The following is a 17,709-nucleotide window of genomic DNA, read 5'->3' on the forward strand; positions in this document are numbered from 1 at the left end:
TGGCAGTTCACACCCTGAGGCCATCCTCCAAAGTAACCTTAAGGAGGACTTGGTTATAGGGCAGAAACAATACAGGCAAAGCCTGGCTTCTTGGGAGGCACAGACAGGGTCTGATGTAAAAATGAAGCTGCACAGAGGCAGGAAGGAGGCGGGCAGCAGTGGGAGGTGATGATGGGAGAATCACTCTGACTCTGCCATGGACATCTGCTGTTTTTGCTCACTTAGCACCCACTCTGCTGGCTTTTTTTCAGAGAACTGCCGTTCTGTCTCTTCCAATCTATACAGACCAGAATGAACAACTGGCTGATCAGTCTTGGTAAATGGCCCCAGAAAACAGACAGGTTCTGGGGCTTCTGTTAGACCGTTGGTGTAAAAGTTCTCTTTCTGTGGGAGTTGCTAAAACTTTAAGGATAGAGCCTCAACTATTGACCCACTGTAACCCTGCTTGTGAGACTCTGACCAAGGCAGAGCCATGTAGGTGGCAGAGACAGCCCCAACACCATAATGCAAGCAGGAATAGGGAGGCCTGTGCTGCTCACACGTGTGGGCTACAGGGACCAGCAGACCCTGCTTTCTCCTGAGCCACTTCCCTTTTGAAGCTAATTCTGACCCAGGTCAATACTCCCAGTAATGAATACTTCTGATGGGTTAGACACAAGTTAAGATGAGCATAGCATCATTAAGTGAGAGTGAGTGGATGAGAGGGTGTGGGATCTAGGGTCTCTGACCCCACTCAGCATGCCCGGACTCACAAGGTTACATTGCCTGCACTGGGCAGAAGATATTTCCTAATTCACAGCAAAAGGAACACTGATGAGAAGTCGCAGACAAACTACACCCACTGCCTTCTGAGCTGCTCAAACCAAGTAGAGAGGCAGGGAAGTACTGTCTGAGATGGGAGGTCAAACCAGGACAACCTCTCTAGCAAACGAAATCAGGCAAGAGCTACCCAGAGCTCTAGTGTACAATCCCTTCTCTCCAAGCTATCAGCTTACGGGTTCATCCCTGAAATACACACAGTTCCACACCACGCTGCCTATCACAGCAGTATGTTTACAAAAACAGACCAGACACACAAATGTCCAATGGACTTAAAGGATGCATGAATTAATGATGACATGCCTTTCAGATACATCCTAAGGATGAGAAGGCAAGCTCCTAAGCAATTTGAAGTAGATAGTGGACTATTATAGCATTTACATCCTCACACTTGTAAAAACGTGGTTTTACTTTTTATTACAAGTGATTACTGTGTGTGTGTGAGTGGCTGTGCATGCCACAAAACAGCGGAGGCTAGAGGACAGCTTGCAGGAGTTGATGCTCTGTTAACACCAAGTGTGTTCCTAGGACTGAATTCAAGATGTCAGGCTGGGTGGAGGTGACTTTATGCACTGAGTCATCACAACAGTCTTGTTTTTACTGACAAAGTTTCATGTAACCCAGGCCAGACTCAAAACTATCTGCATAGCCAAGGATGACAGCAAACATCTGATAAACTCTACCTCACAAATGCTGAGATTACATGTGTACACTGGCGCAACCTGTTTCTGTGCTTTTAAATCTGCCTCTTGTTGCCCTTTAAAATCAGTATTTACACAGGGCTTGTGTGGTCACCTGATGTATATGTCCAAGCTGAAGTTGGACAAGGCTGACTCTACCTTTGTTTCAGTTATCATCCTGTAAAAAGTATCCTTTTCCTTATTTAAAACTGTCTCTAAGCTGTGATGCTATAGTGCTTGTTCAGAAGGCTAGAATGTTCTCTGCTGAGAAATATGTATGCAGATAAACTTTAGTCAGGCACAAGTCACAGAGTGGTTGGCCAGAGTTCAATGCTAATGAATCAATGATATTGTATGTTGACCAATTGATAAAAATGTCTAGACATCATAGGCTCTAAGCTTATGTCTCTTCAGGAAGAGACCGTAGTACTTACTTACTTATTCAGGAATTGTAGTGGTTAGGAACACAAATGCCAAGAACAGTAAGAACTGGCTACAAATGAATATGCATGCATGCACGCATATCTACCAGTACATTCCCACAACCTCTGTATCGCCAAGAAACCAAGGATGCTAGTAATGGGAAGAACTATGCCCAGGAAAGCAGTTAGAGAAGGAGTTTTCATTGTAAAGTCCCTGCAGCATTTCTATTTTGAACCATGTCAAAGTACAACCAAAGAGAAATATGAAATTAAATACAAAGCCAGAGACTTCTGATGACCTTCCACACATACCACAGACTGTGCTGTGTCTTCTGAGGCACTGCTGTGGGGAGAAAAGGGGGCCACACAGAGGCTGCCAATTAATGCCTGCTCATACCAGCAGTGCTAGGACAGGCAATAAGTGGGCCAGGAGGTCAGTAATGAGTCTGTCCACTTGAAGGCTCACCTGGGTGCTCTCATCATGGAAACCTTCAAGAAAGCTCTCCAGCAACTCATCAGCATTGTCAATCCGCTCAGCATACTCGCCCACTATCCAGATCATAGCAGCGCGGGCCTCAGGCTCATCCAGAGAGTCCAGATTCTCACACAATGTGGCTATCACACTCTCATACCTGGGAAAGCATGAATGAGCCAGTGTGTGAGCACCAATGAAGACATGCAGCTTCCCAGATCTGGAGAGGAGCTGAGGACAGTGTGTGTGTGTGTGTGTGTGTGTGTGTGTGTGGTGTTTGGTTTGGTTTTGAGACTGTGTTTCCCTGGCTGTCTTGGAACTATGTAAACCAGGCTGGCCTCTAACTCACAGAGATCTGCCTGCCTCTGTCTCCCAACTGCTGGTATTAAAGGCAAGCGCCACCACTGCCCAGTGATAGGGGATGTTTTAGCTGTTAGAGTTTAGCTGCTCTTATTTTGCTTGGAGGGCCAGTTTGGGTAAAAGAAGAAAGACAAAAAGTTTCTTCTGAGAAAGCTGCTTGTGAAATGGAAAAGGAAACAAGGATGGGGAAGCCAGGCTGTCTTCTTACCAGGAAGAGGGGCACCTACTTGTTGGGGTACTTGCGGAAGATGTCCTTAATGACCACAATGGCTTCCTGGACCACATAGTTGACCTTGGTCTGGATGAGATCAAGCAATGTGCTCACACAGCGCTCTGCAGATTGCTGTGTGAGAAAAAGAAGCAGTGTGGGCACACAGTTTCCAACAGGACTGACAATCATGCCAAGGCCAAGCAGCTTAAATCACCTTGCTCCACCTTCCTTATCATGAGAACAGATCACTCTCCCTAGAGGAGGAGGTGAAGAAAGGGCCAACTGTAGGCTCTGGATAAAAAGGACATACAGATAGATAAGAACAGGAGAAAGGCAGAGAATCAAGAGAAAGCTCTTGACAATGTGAGGTCGAGAGTTCCTCCAGGCAAAGCCCAAGGGCTGAGTGACCTTACTAGGCCCGTCTCTCTGGCTTGTTTCATAAAATGGGCTGCTATGACTAAACCCACAAAGTTTCTGTTCTTAGTCTTTTGCTTTTATTTCTATACACAAAAATAACAGTCCAATGGTGCAGATGTCTCAGGAGGGCCCTAATAAATAAACATTAAGGGGAAAACACCATAACTTCCTCAAGGGTCTGTATTGAGTGTGACTAGCTATCCCAGGATCCTTAAGCTACCAAATGGGTCAGTAGACCCATTGAGTCCAGGTCAACAGTCAAGGAATAGGCAGAGTGGGAGGGAATAAAATGACAGGACCCAGGGTTTAGAGTGGCTTGATAGCTCAGAGGAGAAGCCCAGCAGCTCAATCGAGGGATCTACTGAAATAGCTATCCGGCAGAGGTCCTGCCCCAGACCTCTGTGATAAGTCAAGTCTAACAGGAAGCCCATGAGCTGCTGGCTGCCCTGTGGCCTTAAGTAATGCTGTAGAACCATCATTACCTGTTACAGCTTAAGGGCCTAAATGAGAAAGAGCCAATCTAATCTGCATAGTGGGCACCTTGGAGGCTCTGTTGGTGACACTTGAGTTTCCTGGATCATGAATAACTGCTAGGATCAGGCTGCTTTCTGTTTTTAATAACCTTTCTCTTCCTTGGCTAAGAATGGAATCCCAGAACCTACTCACCTCCACCTTGATGGCACAGCGGCCAATGGCACGCACTGCCTTCCGTACAAAATCCACATCTACTTCTGTAGCATACTCTTTTAGTTCTGCCAATACCTGTGGTCCGAACAGAAAATAGGTTGGATGGATCTGATGGAACAAAGTGTTACAACTCTTGGGTAATAGGAATTCACAAATGCCAAAAGGGACTCGATTCTGCTGCTCGCTCACATGACAGACCTGGAGAGAGTGTCATTAGGTTCCTCAAAAGGAAGATAACCCAAAAGGTAGGTAGAGGATGACTGTGAAGCAAGGCATAACAACCCTTGCTCTGTATTAGCAGCTACTACATCTGAGCACATTATTGTGTGTGTGGTGCTGGGGATTGATCCCGGGCCTTGTGTGCTAAGTAGATACATTAGTACATTCCCAGCCTCAGCTACTGCTTTTGGGGGACACGGGGATATGGGTATACATATGTGTGCACATGCATGTAGAAGCCAGAGGACAACCATGGGAGTCATTTCTCAGAATCATCTACCTTTTCTTTATTTACATTCCAAATGTTGCCCAGCCTCCTGATCCCCCCTCTCAAGAGGGTGTTTTTTTTTTTTTTTTGTTTTGTTTTGTTTTGTTTTTGTTTTTTTTAGACAGTCTCTCACTGGTCTAGAGCTTGCAGATGAAGCTAGGCTAGCTGGCTAGCCAGCCCTAGGAATTTGCCTGTCTCTGCCTCTCCAGTGTTGGGATTATAAAGGCACACCACTCAGTTTTTTTTTGTTTTTTTTTTTTAAAGAATTTTTTTTAAAATTGGTGTGTGTGTGTGTGTGTGTGTGTGTGTGTGTGTGTGTGTGTGTGTCTCACAGAGGACAGAAGGCAGCATCAGATACCCTGAACCTGGAGTTACAGTTGTTTGTGAGCTGCCTGAAATAGGTGCTAAGAACTAAACCCATGTTCTTAGCAAGTGCTCTCTCTCATCTACAGAGTCATCTCTTCAGTTCCCACACTCAGTTTTTTAAACATAGGTTCTGGACATCAATCAGTCTTTATAACTGCCCTTAGTAAGTGCTCTACGGACTGAGCGATATTCCTAGGTGCCTAATTATCATATCACTCTTTAGTGAATAAATGACAGGCAATAGGGAGAATATATGAACTTTTTGAGTATATGTAGGAAATCTACACATGTTGCCCAGGATAGTCTTGATCTCAGGACAAGTGATTCTCCTGCTTCAGGAACCCAAGTATCTGGGACTTCAGGAGTGTACCTGTGTGCAGAGTTTAAGAACATTCTTCAGTAATAAAAATATTAGTTGTTTTTGCCTGCTTACAATGCTCTGCACCCAGCCCCATGCTGAACTCTGAGACAAAATGTCAACACCGAGCATGCTTAGCTGATCTGACCTACAGACACAACTAGGAAGGAAGTTGTCTTGACAACAAAACTTGTGCCCCATACCACCACACTCTGCTTGCTTGCCTGGGCAATGTTGGCCTGGGAGGCCAGGCGGATCATAATGTCCAGTTTCTCCAGCTTCACGTAGATGGGGTCATTGTACTTCACAAAGAAAACCTTCATTTCATGCTTCAAGATCTCTGGCCTGGTGGTAGGGCAGGATGCCCAGAGAACGAACAAACAAACAAACAAACAAATATCGTAAGACCTTCAAGGAAGCTATCCACATCTGCTGGGAGACTCCTGGGCTGTAGATGAAATGATTTCTAGAGAGGCAGAACTTCTATTAAGATTGTGTGATTATGCTGAAGAGTGGTAGCACACACCTTTAATCCCAGCACTTGGGAGGCAGAGGCAGGTGGATTTTTGAGTTGGAGGCCAGCCTGGTCTACAGAGTGAGTTCCAGGACAGCCAGGGCTACACAAAGAAATCCTGTCTGGAAAAACAAACCAAACCAAACCAACCAACCAACCAACCAAACAAACAAACAGATTGTGTGATTATAAGCAGTGGTTCTACCTGGCTACAGCTTGCTGGGCCACATGTCAGGAAGGAAAAACAGTTCACAGGGTTTAGCAGGCAGCAGGCTAGGGTTTTAATCCCAATGTGTGATCTTAGCTTTTGATTCCTAACCCATGAAATAAGAATGAACTATACAGGAACAATTACCACCACAGACCTGAATCTGCTAGTATTAGACTCCAACTCTGGGAATGTTCATCCTGTTTATTCAATGATAAAAATGGTTGACTACACTACTTATAAACAATACGATTTATGCTCAAACCCTGCTTTCCTTCTGGAGTCCTGAAATATTGGCGTGTACCCCTAATGCACACCTTAGATACCCCGTCTCAATTAGGCTCCCTGGCAGAAACATTCCACACATGTTGCTTGTCTCTTGTGTCCCTCCAACAGAGGGAAAGCCCATGAGGAAGCATTTCATGACTTCTTCCATACTCTTCTTTATGCCCAAGCTATAGGTGTTCTAGTAAGTCTTAGGAACACAATGGCTGACTATTGGGAAATGCTCGTCAGCTTCAGAACTAAGGGTGAGTTTGCAGACACAAACAGACTCTTTTACAACAGGTCAAGTGAGGGACGAAACATCTAGAATCATCAGTGCCTGCCTGATGAAGGCACTTGCTATTAGGAACTGTCACCTGATGAGCTATCTAAGTGTGTGTCCTGCTCATCTGCTGCTGCCTGCTGCCCTCAATGGTCCCACGGGACATGTTTTTTTAAGACAAGGAAATTTAGAAAGGCTATAAAGCTTGTATTTGTCACACACTAAATGGCTGAGAGCAAGGTAAAATTAATAATTCTAAAACAAAGTTATAGCCAGGGATGAAGCTCTGTGATGGGGACAGAGGAAGGAGGAATTCAGGAGTCTGTGCTGTCACAGAAACCTATATGGAGAGGCTGGCTGAATAAGCTTTGGGTGCTCTGTGGGGAGGGAAGTGAGACGAGTAGTAGGAAGATGACTTCCATAAACAAGACTTGACAAAGGCCACCCAATCATGTCATGACTGTATGACACAGACAATGTCTTTTTTTTTTTTTTTTTTTAAGAATTATTTATTTTTTGTATATGGTTACATATGTAGCTGTCCTCAAACACACCAGAAGAGGGCATCAGATCCCATTACAGATGGTTGTGAGCCACCATGTGGTTGCTGGGAATTGAATTCAAGACCTCTGGAAGAGCAGACAGTGCTCTTAACCACTGTGCCATCTCTCCAGCCCCAGACAATGTCTTAAGAGATTATCATGTTAGATATAGCACAGAGGAGCTTGCATGCTGACCTAGTTCCTATATTCTAACTAATGCAGTGACCCATGGCACTGGTACACAGACACCCACACTGCAACAGCAAAGCCCAATTTTCATCACATCACTTAGGGACTTGGAATACTTTACTTGGAATAGTTTACCTCCCAAATATTCGCAAATGTCCCAGCTCAATAAATATCTCTAGCTCTCTAAGAAACATCAAGAACCAGACAGATGCTGTGACAAAGAGTACGGTATACCACCTTCCTAGGGCTGGACCACTGTGGTCCTGGTTCTTGGCAGCAGACGGCAAGAATGAGTTGCCATCATTAAGCCCCAACTACAGAGAGATCTATTAGACTAAAGGCCAGGAGAATTTAGGAGGTAGATCTCCCTCCAGTTGCAAGATCCCCTCCCTCAGGGCTGCCTCAGAGGAGGTCATTTCTGTGACATTTCGGACTGGTGCTGCTTACGGAGTTTCAGACCTTACCCATCTAGCACGGGACCCCTTCCTTGGGAGCAGTGACTTCCTGAGACACCCTCTTAGGAGGAAGAAGGCAGGCTGCCCAGCACTGTTCTACTCCTCCCTTGACCTTGAGCTTACACCAAGTCCATGATCTCTCAGCATCTCTAAGGTCTCCAGTTTTGAGGATTTCAATGAGACCTGTGAACTTCGTCCCTAAGAAAACTGCACACATACCAAGTCTTCAGATCTCAATGTACAGGAGGCTCTGGGCCACTTGCCGTCAGGGCGGAGCAGCAGCATCGTGCTTACCTTTACCTGTCAGCCCCTCTGAGGCTGACCAATGTGGACACCACTGACCCGGGACTGTACAGCACTGTAGGATACTGAGTAGTGTCCTTGCTCTCTGCCCACTGGATGCCAGTAGCAACCTCTAGTTGTGAAAACCAAATATGTCTGCAGACATTGTCAAGGATCCCGAGGGGAAAGGTACTCGGGTTGAGAACCCCTTACACTCCTTAGGCGTCCTACACTACACGGTGACAGATCAGTTTCCCTTGAGGGTCCCTGTCTCTAGCATATGGCAAACACATGTGGTAGTCACTGTACCTTTTCTGCACAATGAGGTTGATGTTGCGCAGAGCCACGTACTGTAGCTCTGGCTCTGCGGACAGCAGTGTGACCAGGGGAGGGGCCAGCTTTTTGAGCAGCGTGGCGTAGTAATCCAGGTCCTTGGACAGCATCTCCATGAACTTCATCAGCACCTTCACCGCAGACAGCACCACAGCAGAGTTGGCGTGGGAAAGCCTAGGAGTGACCCGCTCACAGATGCTGCCGTCCAGCAAGTCCAGTAGAGCAAAGGGAGACACATAAGGGAAAAGTCCTTTTTTACTTTTCAAAATAGCTTTTTTTTTTTTTTGGTTTTTCGAGACAGGGTTTCTCTGTGTAGTCCTGGCTGTCCTGGAACTCACGCTGTAGACCAGGCTGGCCTCGAACTCAGAAATCCACCTGCCTTTGCCTCCCAAGTGCTGGGGTTAAAGGCGTGCGCCACCACCGCCCGGCGCTTTTTTTTTTTTTTTTTTTAAAAAGACAGATGTAACCCAGATGGGCCTCAAACTTGCTATGTAGCCAGTGAGCTTTCCTTTTCCCTTTTTTCTTTTTCTTCCAGTAATAGCACTGAACCTAGGCCCATGTCTGAGTGTCAAGTGTTCTACTACTGATTTTAACACTCTGATCTTCTTGCTTCCACTTCCAAGTGCTGAGACGACCCACCACACCCTCATGCATGGTTGATGCAGCGCTGGGGCCAGAATGCAGGGCTTCATGTATACTCAGGAAGCACTCCACCAACCAAGCTACAGGAGGAAGGCCTCCTCGTCTGCTGCCTACTGACTCACAGGCCTAAGACACCGTGAACCTCAGTTTCCCCATCTTAGAGTTGATGTGATTGCATCTACGTCACAGGCTTGCAGTCATGTAAGTGAACAGTGAGTACAGAGCTGGTACATGGTAGATACCTCCAACTGTCAGCTCTTCCCTCCCCACTGCCGAAGTACTGATCACTCACGTTGGTCAAGACAGATCCAGCTGGGTGAACTACACAGTTCCTCCCCACTTGCTAATTCAATTTCCTTGTTTGTGAGGTGGTCGAGGATGATAGGACTTGCTTTAAAGATTACCTAGCATTGAAGGCACCTAGCAGATGTCAGGTGCCTAGAAAATTTAGTGGTTCTGAAGCTACAAAACTCCTGATTCAGCCCAGATACATCCTTGTCAGTTTCTGACTAGGCCCATCTATGTTCACAGCAAGCAGGAAGTTCATTGCCTGAAACCATACAACTGATAGCATGGCTCTGGAGATGAGTAGCTGGCTAGTTCCCTTAAAGTGTGTCTGATGCTAGGAACAAAGGTCTTGAAACGAGGCCCTACTCTAAGAGCCCCAGGAGGACCACACCAGGCTGGTAAGCAAGGGGGTTGTCTGCTCACCTCTGGGCCTCACGGTCATCCTTGGGCATGTAGTTGGCCAGACAGTCCAGAATGAAGATCTGGCCCCACTCAGTGCATTCATTAAGGGCTGTCAGCAGCTTGTTGATAGACTGTGGGTTCAAGTCAAGCAGGTTGCTACTGGGGTGAGACTCAGCGATTTCTGACAGGGCAGCCACTGCATTTGCTACCACCTGGATGAGAGGGCAGAGGAGTAGAGGCTGGAGGTACTGCTCAAGTCAGGGAGCAAAGGGGCTACTGACACTAACAAATCAAGATGGAACATTCGGAAGGAATAGTATGACCTTATTGGTAGGTCCTAGAGACCCAAGGTCTGGCCTATGACAAGCACTGACTCCTCAGTAAACAAAACTAAAATCAGTACACATGCCATTGGAAAGAAGTGGGGAAAGCCCAGCTCCAGGAACCCTGCATTTTAAGACAATGCCTGTTAGCAATCCAATCTCCCTCTACTGGCCAGAGTGCTCACTGCAGTGGTTGTCAGCTGTGCTTCTCAGAGATAGAAGAATCCTGCAGACCTCTTCAAGGCTGCTGGTAGTGGATGGGTGTAGGCTATAGAGGGGTTTACCAAATGTTTCCACCAGGACAATTCCTTTCCTGTACAGTCTACAATGTTTTCAACTTTCCTCTCTGTCACAGTGTTCTAGTTAGCAGTCTATGAGCAAGCAGTGTTTCTGTTGGATACAGAGTGGGAGCAGTGCCCAGTGTTTTAAATATTCCATTTTTTTTCTTACGTAGTTTTCAATTTTTAGAAAAGATCTTGTTATGTATCAATGGCTGGCCTTTAACTTTCAAGCCTCCTGCCTCAGCCTTCTGATTGCTGAGATTACAGGTCCTGACAAACTTCACGGCAAATTCCTGCCATCACAGTGAGTGAGCAGACTGGGTTCTCAACTAATATATCCTAGTGTCCTGTCTTCTACACTGTAGTACTATATGGCGACACTATTTCAACCCTACAAGGAAGAGGACTACATGCCTGGAAATGACAGGAGGTCTTGGTTAGGAGTTACTGACATGACAGCAACTAGAAAGAGACAGACAATAGCACTGACTGTACTCACTGCTTGCCAGATCAGGTCAGCTGAGGTCAGGTATGTGACCTCCCAAAAAATCTAACGATGAAACAAACAGGGCTCTGAAAGATTAGGCAACTTTCCTAAATGTAGCTAGCTTGAGAGGGTCACAGGAAACCCAGGCCTAGTTCCCTGCAGATCGCGGCAAGGAAGAAGCACAATTAGACACTCAGCAAGGGTGGAGCGCCAGCCCAGGCTGTCTTCTCAAGCAATCCAGGAGTCTGTGGAAGCATTACAATGATGGTTAGCAACTTACCATGGGGTTAGAGTCAGAGATGAGGTCTTTAAGTGTGTCCAGGAAACCCTGGTCTTCTACCAGTTGGGCATTGATATCATGGAGCTTGGCAACACACACAGCTGCTGTCTTACGCACGTATGGATCTTCATCCTTTAGGCATTTCCGGAGTGGTTCACACAAGTACTCTGTGATCTTGTCAACTCGGATGCAGCCCATAGTCCTCACAGCCAGGGCCCGGATGAGGGGATTGGGGTCCTCACAGTCCTGAGGGGAACCAGTCATTGGACGGGGCAGGGGCAGGATGTAGCTTCCTGCTCTTCCTGGCCTCCAGCTCTGAGTGACATCAGGCAGCTGCTGTGGGATCTCCACTGACCACAGCCAACAACACTCAAAGCAAATGCTACAGAATGCATGCCAAGCGTTTGCCACCTACTGTGTGAAGGGCTCTACTCTGCTGCTTCCTGAGGACATTTCCCAACCAAGGAAGCTGAGGCTTTGGAGAAAGTTATGGGCTCACCCAGTCAGAGCAGAGTAGCAATCCAAACCTCCATGTTCCTAGCACCATAGCCTCTTTCTTTTCTTTTCTTTCTTTCTTTCCCTTTCTTTCTTTCTTTCTTTCTTTCTTTCTTTCTTTCTTTCTTTCTTTCTTTCTTTCTTTCTTTCCTTCTTTCCTTCCTTCCTTCCTTCCTTCCTTCCTTCCTTTTCTTTTTGGTTTTTCAAGACAGGGTTTCTCTGTGTCGCCCTGGCTGTCCTGGAACTCTCAGAAATCCACCTGCCTCTGCCTCCCAAGTGCTGGGATTAAAGGCGTGTGCCACCACTGCCCGGCGCCTTTTCTTTTTGAGACAGGGTCTCAAAGGGCATGTTGCTCAGACTGGCCTGGAACTCAATATGTAGCCTAGCTATAACCCACTGTCATAGCGATTCTCCTTCTGTAGCCTCCCAAGTGCTGGAATTATAGGCACATATAGCCACAGAAGCCCTAATTTTCCTGTATGTGAGCATCAGTGCACTAGGAGTCAATGTCCAAGTTCATGCTTTGCTCCTCATGTGGTAACAGAAGACACAGAAAGAAACCATATGGAAAGGGAGCAGAGCTGCTCTCAGATGTCTGCTGAAGTCTGTGCTGGCAGTAGGCACAGGGAATGACTGCCCAACCCAGAAGAATGTGAGGCCAGTAGGCCTGGTGCCACCTCACAGGGAATGAATGAGGCATCGTCTTTAGGTCTGTGGTTCTGGAAAGAGAGGGAGCCCTCTGCTGGAGGAAGAGGCTCTCAGCCTGAAAAGGCAGAAGGAAGCCTGCAAGTCTACAATTGAACCTGAGTGCCAAGCACTCCAAAAAGTCAGGGGTATGAGACACTGAGCAGCCCTCAGCCCTGTTCCCACTTCCACTGGGTTTCTACTCACCTTCACAAAGGTGTTGACAGCCATAATGGCCATGTCAGGCTGACTCTTGGCATAGTTCATCAAGTACAGGTACACCAGCTTCTTTAGCTCCAAGTTGTCTGTCTGCATGCAGTTCACCACATCAGGGAAGAGAGCACTGCAAAATCAAAGTAGCATCAGAAGAGGTTGAAGACTGAGAAAAGCGGGCCTTTTAGGTAGCAGAGGAGGGAAGGGATGACAGGGAGAAGCAGGGGAAAGGTTTCATTTGTAAAGAAGGTGCAACAGAAGTTGACTTTGGCTGGGGCTGAGGCTTACTGGTAGAGCACTTGCCTAGCACATACAAGGTCCAGGGTTCAATTCCCAATGCTCCTCCCCATCTCCAGAAACCCACTTTTCCAGGCCCTTGTGATACTTAAAAGAGAAAGCATTCCTGAAGCTTCTGGTCTTTGCTCAATTATCATTCTTTTCCCATTCCTAACACTTCACTGGTCCCTTATATTGAGCTGCTGGTTCCAGAGTATCTCAGGGAAGCAAGGCTGAAGGGACAGGTTTGGCACCCACTAAGAAGGAGCAGGGTATATGAGACATGTTGTGTGCCAGGCTTGGTACTAAGGGTTGGACATACTTCATCTCATTTAACAGCCCCGGGAGGCCAGGGGTGTGTTCCCAATTCAAATAACTCTGAGGTTAAGAAATGTTAAACACTGGTGGTGGTGGTACATGCCTTAAGTTACCTTATTAATCTAACATTGACCAGGCAGAGGTGGTATACATCTTTAATCCCAGCAGAGGCAGGTGGATCTTTGAGTTTGAAGTTCGTCTGGTCTACAGAGTTCCAGGCCAGCCAGGGCTACACAAAAAAGCTGTCTTCAACCTGTACGCCCACCTCCCAAAATGTCAAACAACACGAAGAGCCAGATCTATGACCATTGCTGTACTTGACGGTACTCTCCCCAACAGGGCGCCATAATGGTCCCAGAGTAGAGGCCTTGGCATGTGAAATGCAAAGATAGGTCTTCTGGAATTTGAGCCATCATCCTGTCTCAATTCTTGGGCTTTTATTGCTAAGAACAAGAAAACATAGAACATGAAGGGTGTACCGAACAGGCCAGGCTCTCTCAAAGTTGCAATGGACAAAGTCACCTGGAAAGATGGTGCAATCAGAAGAACAGAGCCACTGTGGAGAGCGGAAGAGAAAGTGAAGAGCCTGAATGACTTCACAGGCATCATGAGCAAAGCAAGCTCTTTTAAGAAGGAAGAAAAAGATATTTCCTGTTAGGAAGTGACAGTACTGTTCTAACTGAAGAAGAATTGTTTTTCCTTCTAGAAAGTATGAGACTTAAGAGATGCCCAATCCTTTCAAGATATTTTAAAATCATAGTTTATTTAGTGTGTATGTGTGTGTACGCGCGCATGCCCATGCACTAGGACATGTGGGCAACAGCACACATGTAGGTCAGAGGACAAGTACTAGCAGACAGCCATGTGGGTCCTGGGGATTGAACTCAGGTCACCAGGCTTGGTGGCAGACACCTTTACCCACTGAGACACTCATATCCCAGACACTTAATCCTTTTACCCTCTGACCTAATGAAGTCTCAGCTAGGGACTCTCCTAAACTGGCTGCAGGAGGGCCTTCCTAAGGTTAGCAATGGGGTGCGCAATCTGTGTGGAAGCCTGGGACAGTGGGAACGTTCTGTAAGGTCCAGCCAGGGAGTATTACACCTCTGTGGTATGTGCAAGGTGCCATGACATACAGAGGACAGAGTGGATTTGAAAGGGCCAGGCTCTATTTCTAGTTCTGCATTAGCCATGTGACTACTTCAGAGTAATTTTCTTCATTCTTTGTCTCATTTATTTTGTCAGAAAAAACATCATTGCATACCATGGGATGTGTAGAGAACCTGAGAAAACATATCCGAAGGTTTTCTGTAGATGGGCCAATGAAAATATGGAGCAGTCGTGAGATCTATCACCTGGAGACGTCTCAATATGACAGGCAGTTAAACACAACTATATACACAACTATATAGTCAGACATGAAGACTGACTAGACCAGGTGCTGAGTGTCGGAACACAGAGCAATAACACAAAACAACAAAAACCACATTTCCTGTTCTTAAGAAAAAGAAACAACCTACAATGCCCATCTCTACTGTGGTCATTGTCTTTAATAGGTAGCAATCCCGGGAACTTCTGGGAGGCTTTCTGCTACCCTCCTGGAATGCCTGCTGCCCTTTCAGCCCAGTTTACTTCACTCACTCACTGTGTGAGCCATCGCATTTCAGCGTGTCCCCATGTGCAAACAGAGTCCTGTGTTTGGAAATGAGCCACACGGACCCAAGCTATGAGACCTCATGCTGGTCAGCACCTGCTGTCACCAGCTTGCTTCTTGCATACCTGACATCTTTGCCCACAGTCATTGATGCAATCACTTTCTTTACGGCCTCCTTTTTCTTCTCCTTCTTGTCACTGTTTAGCTCTGCCTTCAGCTCGAAGATCTCCCCTAAAGAAAGGAGACAATCATGAGCAGTTTATCCCCATGTTGTAAGATGTCTTCCTGCACCAATTTTCCAGAGAACTAAATGGAGGTAGAAAGCAGCTTTAGGCCCTGGCTTCAGGTAGGACAAGAGACAGGAATGGTGAGGAGAGTAATAAGGGGATAGGAGCCTGGAAGCCATATTGGACTGAAATAACAGGAACCAAGGTCTTGCAGGGCTGCTGAGCTAGGCTGCTAAAAATGCATAGCAAGCTCTCCTTGGCCTCTCACTTGCCCTGATTCCCTAAAGGCTGAATGGAATTGGGGCGCTGGGGTGAGGGTGAGGTAGGGGAGTTGGTTGATCTCACATGCAGGCTTTTCCTGTTTTCCCAGAAGCCTGAGCTCAAACAGCTTGCTCTGGGTTTCACTTCCTCAGTTTGGAGACAGGAATTCAGCTATTCTACAAGGGCTGCAGCATGTAACAAACTTTGTTCTCAAGAACTTGATAATGTGGAAAAGGAAGTGCAGATGTATGGTTGCCCCCACCTCCATGCCACAGACACAGTCAGGACTTGCTAATATGTTAGGTGGCAGGCAGTTCCTGAGCCTTCTCTGAGCCCAGCACCATGCTAATTTCCATACTCTTTCTCATTTCATACTCAAAACAACCTGCCTTTCCCCCATTTTACAGATGAGCAATGGAGGGAGGCTGTTCCACAGCAGATGAGACAGGCTAAGTTGAAAACCAGGTTTGTTCCTTGTAAATCCTATGCTCTAAATAAATCTCTTTGCTTGGCTGGCCCTGCCGTAGACAACCGTTTGCCTCTCTGGCCCCATTTTCTTGCCTGTTCTCTCTGGACTGGGCAATGAATCCTCTGACTCCCAGCTGTAAGGTGTCCATGTCAGTGCCTGGCACTCTGTTCTGTATCAAGGACAGCTGCTGATCTTAATTAGCCACATGAAGAATTCCAGTCTCAGGTTCTTTTCTGAGTCTCTTTGGGTGGGGTGAGGTAGAGTTATTATGTGGGGAAAGGGGTGAGAAAGCTCTAAGTAGACTCCTAATGAGAAAAAAGAAAGTAAACACAGTTGACTGAAAATGATGACCTAGCAAAGCCTGAGCACAGTCTCACTAAGGATATTGCTTAACAAGGTCTGTAGATCCTATGGTTCAGATTTATGAAGGAACACATCTTCCTCCTGCAGGAGATACCTGGATCCAGCAGCAGTGATAGCCTTGACCCTATACTCCTCTACAGAGATGTCACTGTTTTACTCAGTGTGTATGGATGGATGGAGATCAGTCAAATCTGCCCTAAGAATCCACCAGGGAAGTAAGCTCAGGCAGACTGATTCTGAGATGCTGCCTTTCTCCTACAGGCCCCAAAATCAGCCATTATGCCTCTCTCCTAAATCCCACACAGGGTAACCAATTCTCTCACAAGACCACAACCCTAGACTGGTGCTGTTGTGTCTCAACAGAGATGTGATCTTGGTCTCCCTAACTGTCTTCAGTCTTATATTAAAATCTTCTTTGGATGGTCCCTCACTTAAAAAAAAAAAAAAAATGGATCCAGAGGCCTGGTGGTGGTGGCACATACCTTTAATCCCATTATTTGGGAGGCAGAGGCAAGCAGATCTCCTCGAATTTGAGGCAGTATAGGATAAGTTCCAAGACAGCCAGGGCTATAAAGAGAAACTCTGCCTTGAACAAGAAAAACAAACAAAAACCAGATCCAGAATGTCAGATTTAGACTTGAATCTAGGAATGTCTATTTATATTCACTGTCTCTCAATCTCTCCCTCACAGTTAGAGGGGATCCAGAACCGGGCTTTCCATAAAACAAGTTAAGCTTGAACTTGCTATGTACCCAAGCATGGCCTTTAGCCTCTGATCTTTCTGCTTTTGCCTCCCAAAGCTGAGACCCAGCACATGTGGCAAGGCTGTCTTACCAAATTAAGCAACAGCTGGACCAGTAAATAAAATGCCTGCTGATGGGCAGACTTAGGGATCCAACTCAGTGATCCAACAAGGTTAAGTAGGGGCTGGAGAGACAGTTGAGTGGTTAAAAGCCTTTTCAGGACTGGGCTTGGACTCTCACTACCCACACAGTGGCTCACATCTCTGTGACTCTTGTTTTGAGGAGCCAACACCCTCTTCAGCTTCCATGGGCATCTGGTGAAGACATACAGGAAAAACATCCATCCATACATACATACAAATATGTATGTACGTAGATATGGACACACACACACACACACACACACACACACACACACACACATATTTTAAAGAAAACTAAGATCCTTTCCCCCTTGTCAGCAGGTACTAGAAAGGACAGGTAAGGGCAGGACAGAGAGGTTAAAGGACACTTGCCAGCCACAACAACTTCCACTATTTCTTTAAAAGCAGAAAAAGAATAAGTTATCCAAATACATTAACCCAGCTTTGTAAACTGCAATGCAGCAACTTAACTGGCTTGATCCTGAGTCATGAGAGCTGCTGGGAAATGCTTATGAGGATGACTAACAGGATAAAACAGCTGCTACAGCATGAAGAATAATGCCCAGAGGTAAGAACCAACCTCTCCCCACAGCAGGGCTGCTGAGAGACTGTGTACTTTCCCTACGGAGGGGCAACAGATTTAACCATTCTTAAGCTGTGGGGAACAAGACAAAGGCTTTCCCCCATGCCTAGTGTTAATGTTCTTGCCTGGGTTCTAAAAGGAACACTTAGGTCTATATATCATCAATTCCCATGGTGCCTCCAGACCCCCCACCCCACCCTCCCTAGGCTCCCCATGATCTGGGGGATG

At 46.5% G+C, this 17,709-nt stretch overlaps 1 protein-coding gene across 3 annotated transcripts in view; it reads right to left on the reverse strand.

Annotated features, from left to right (window-relative positions):
* Ap1b1 (adaptor related protein complex 1 subunit beta 1) overlaps positions 1-17,709 on the reverse strand; it is a 55,918-nt gene that overhangs the window by 15,905 nt on the left and 22,304 nt on the right. For 2 of the 3 annotated variants that reach the window (XM_034508733.2, XM_034508735.2), the window contains exons 3-11: positions 14,818-14,923; positions 12,439-12,574; positions 11,053-11,298; positions 9,703-9,893; positions 8,326-8,547; positions 5,504-5,624; positions 4,048-4,143; positions 2,981-3,096; positions 2,388-2,553 (exon numbers count right to left, since the gene is read on the reverse strand). In XM_034508733.2, the coding sequence (XP_034364624.1) occupies positions 2,388-2,553; positions 2,981-3,096; positions 4,048-4,143; positions 5,504-5,624; positions 8,326-8,547; positions 9,703-9,893; positions 11,053-11,298; positions 12,439-12,574; positions 14,818-14,923 (1,400 nt within the window). Of the gene's footprint in view, positions 1-2,387; positions 2,554-2,980; positions 3,097-4,047; positions 4,144-5,503; positions 5,625-8,325; positions 8,548-9,702; positions 9,894-11,052; positions 11,299-12,438; positions 12,575-14,817; positions 14,924-15,741; positions 15,761-17,709 lie in introns of those variants that run through there. The other variant, XM_076938203.1, reaches the window with a different exon arrangement.

The sequence above is a fragment of the Arvicanthis niloticus genome, chromosome 7 (assembly GCF_011762505.2).
Source record: "Arvicanthis niloticus isolate mArvNil1 chromosome 7, mArvNil1.pat.X, whole genome shotgun sequence".
NCBI classification, from domain to species: domain Eukaryota; kingdom Metazoa; phylum Chordata; class Mammalia; order Rodentia; family Muridae; genus Arvicanthis; species Arvicanthis niloticus.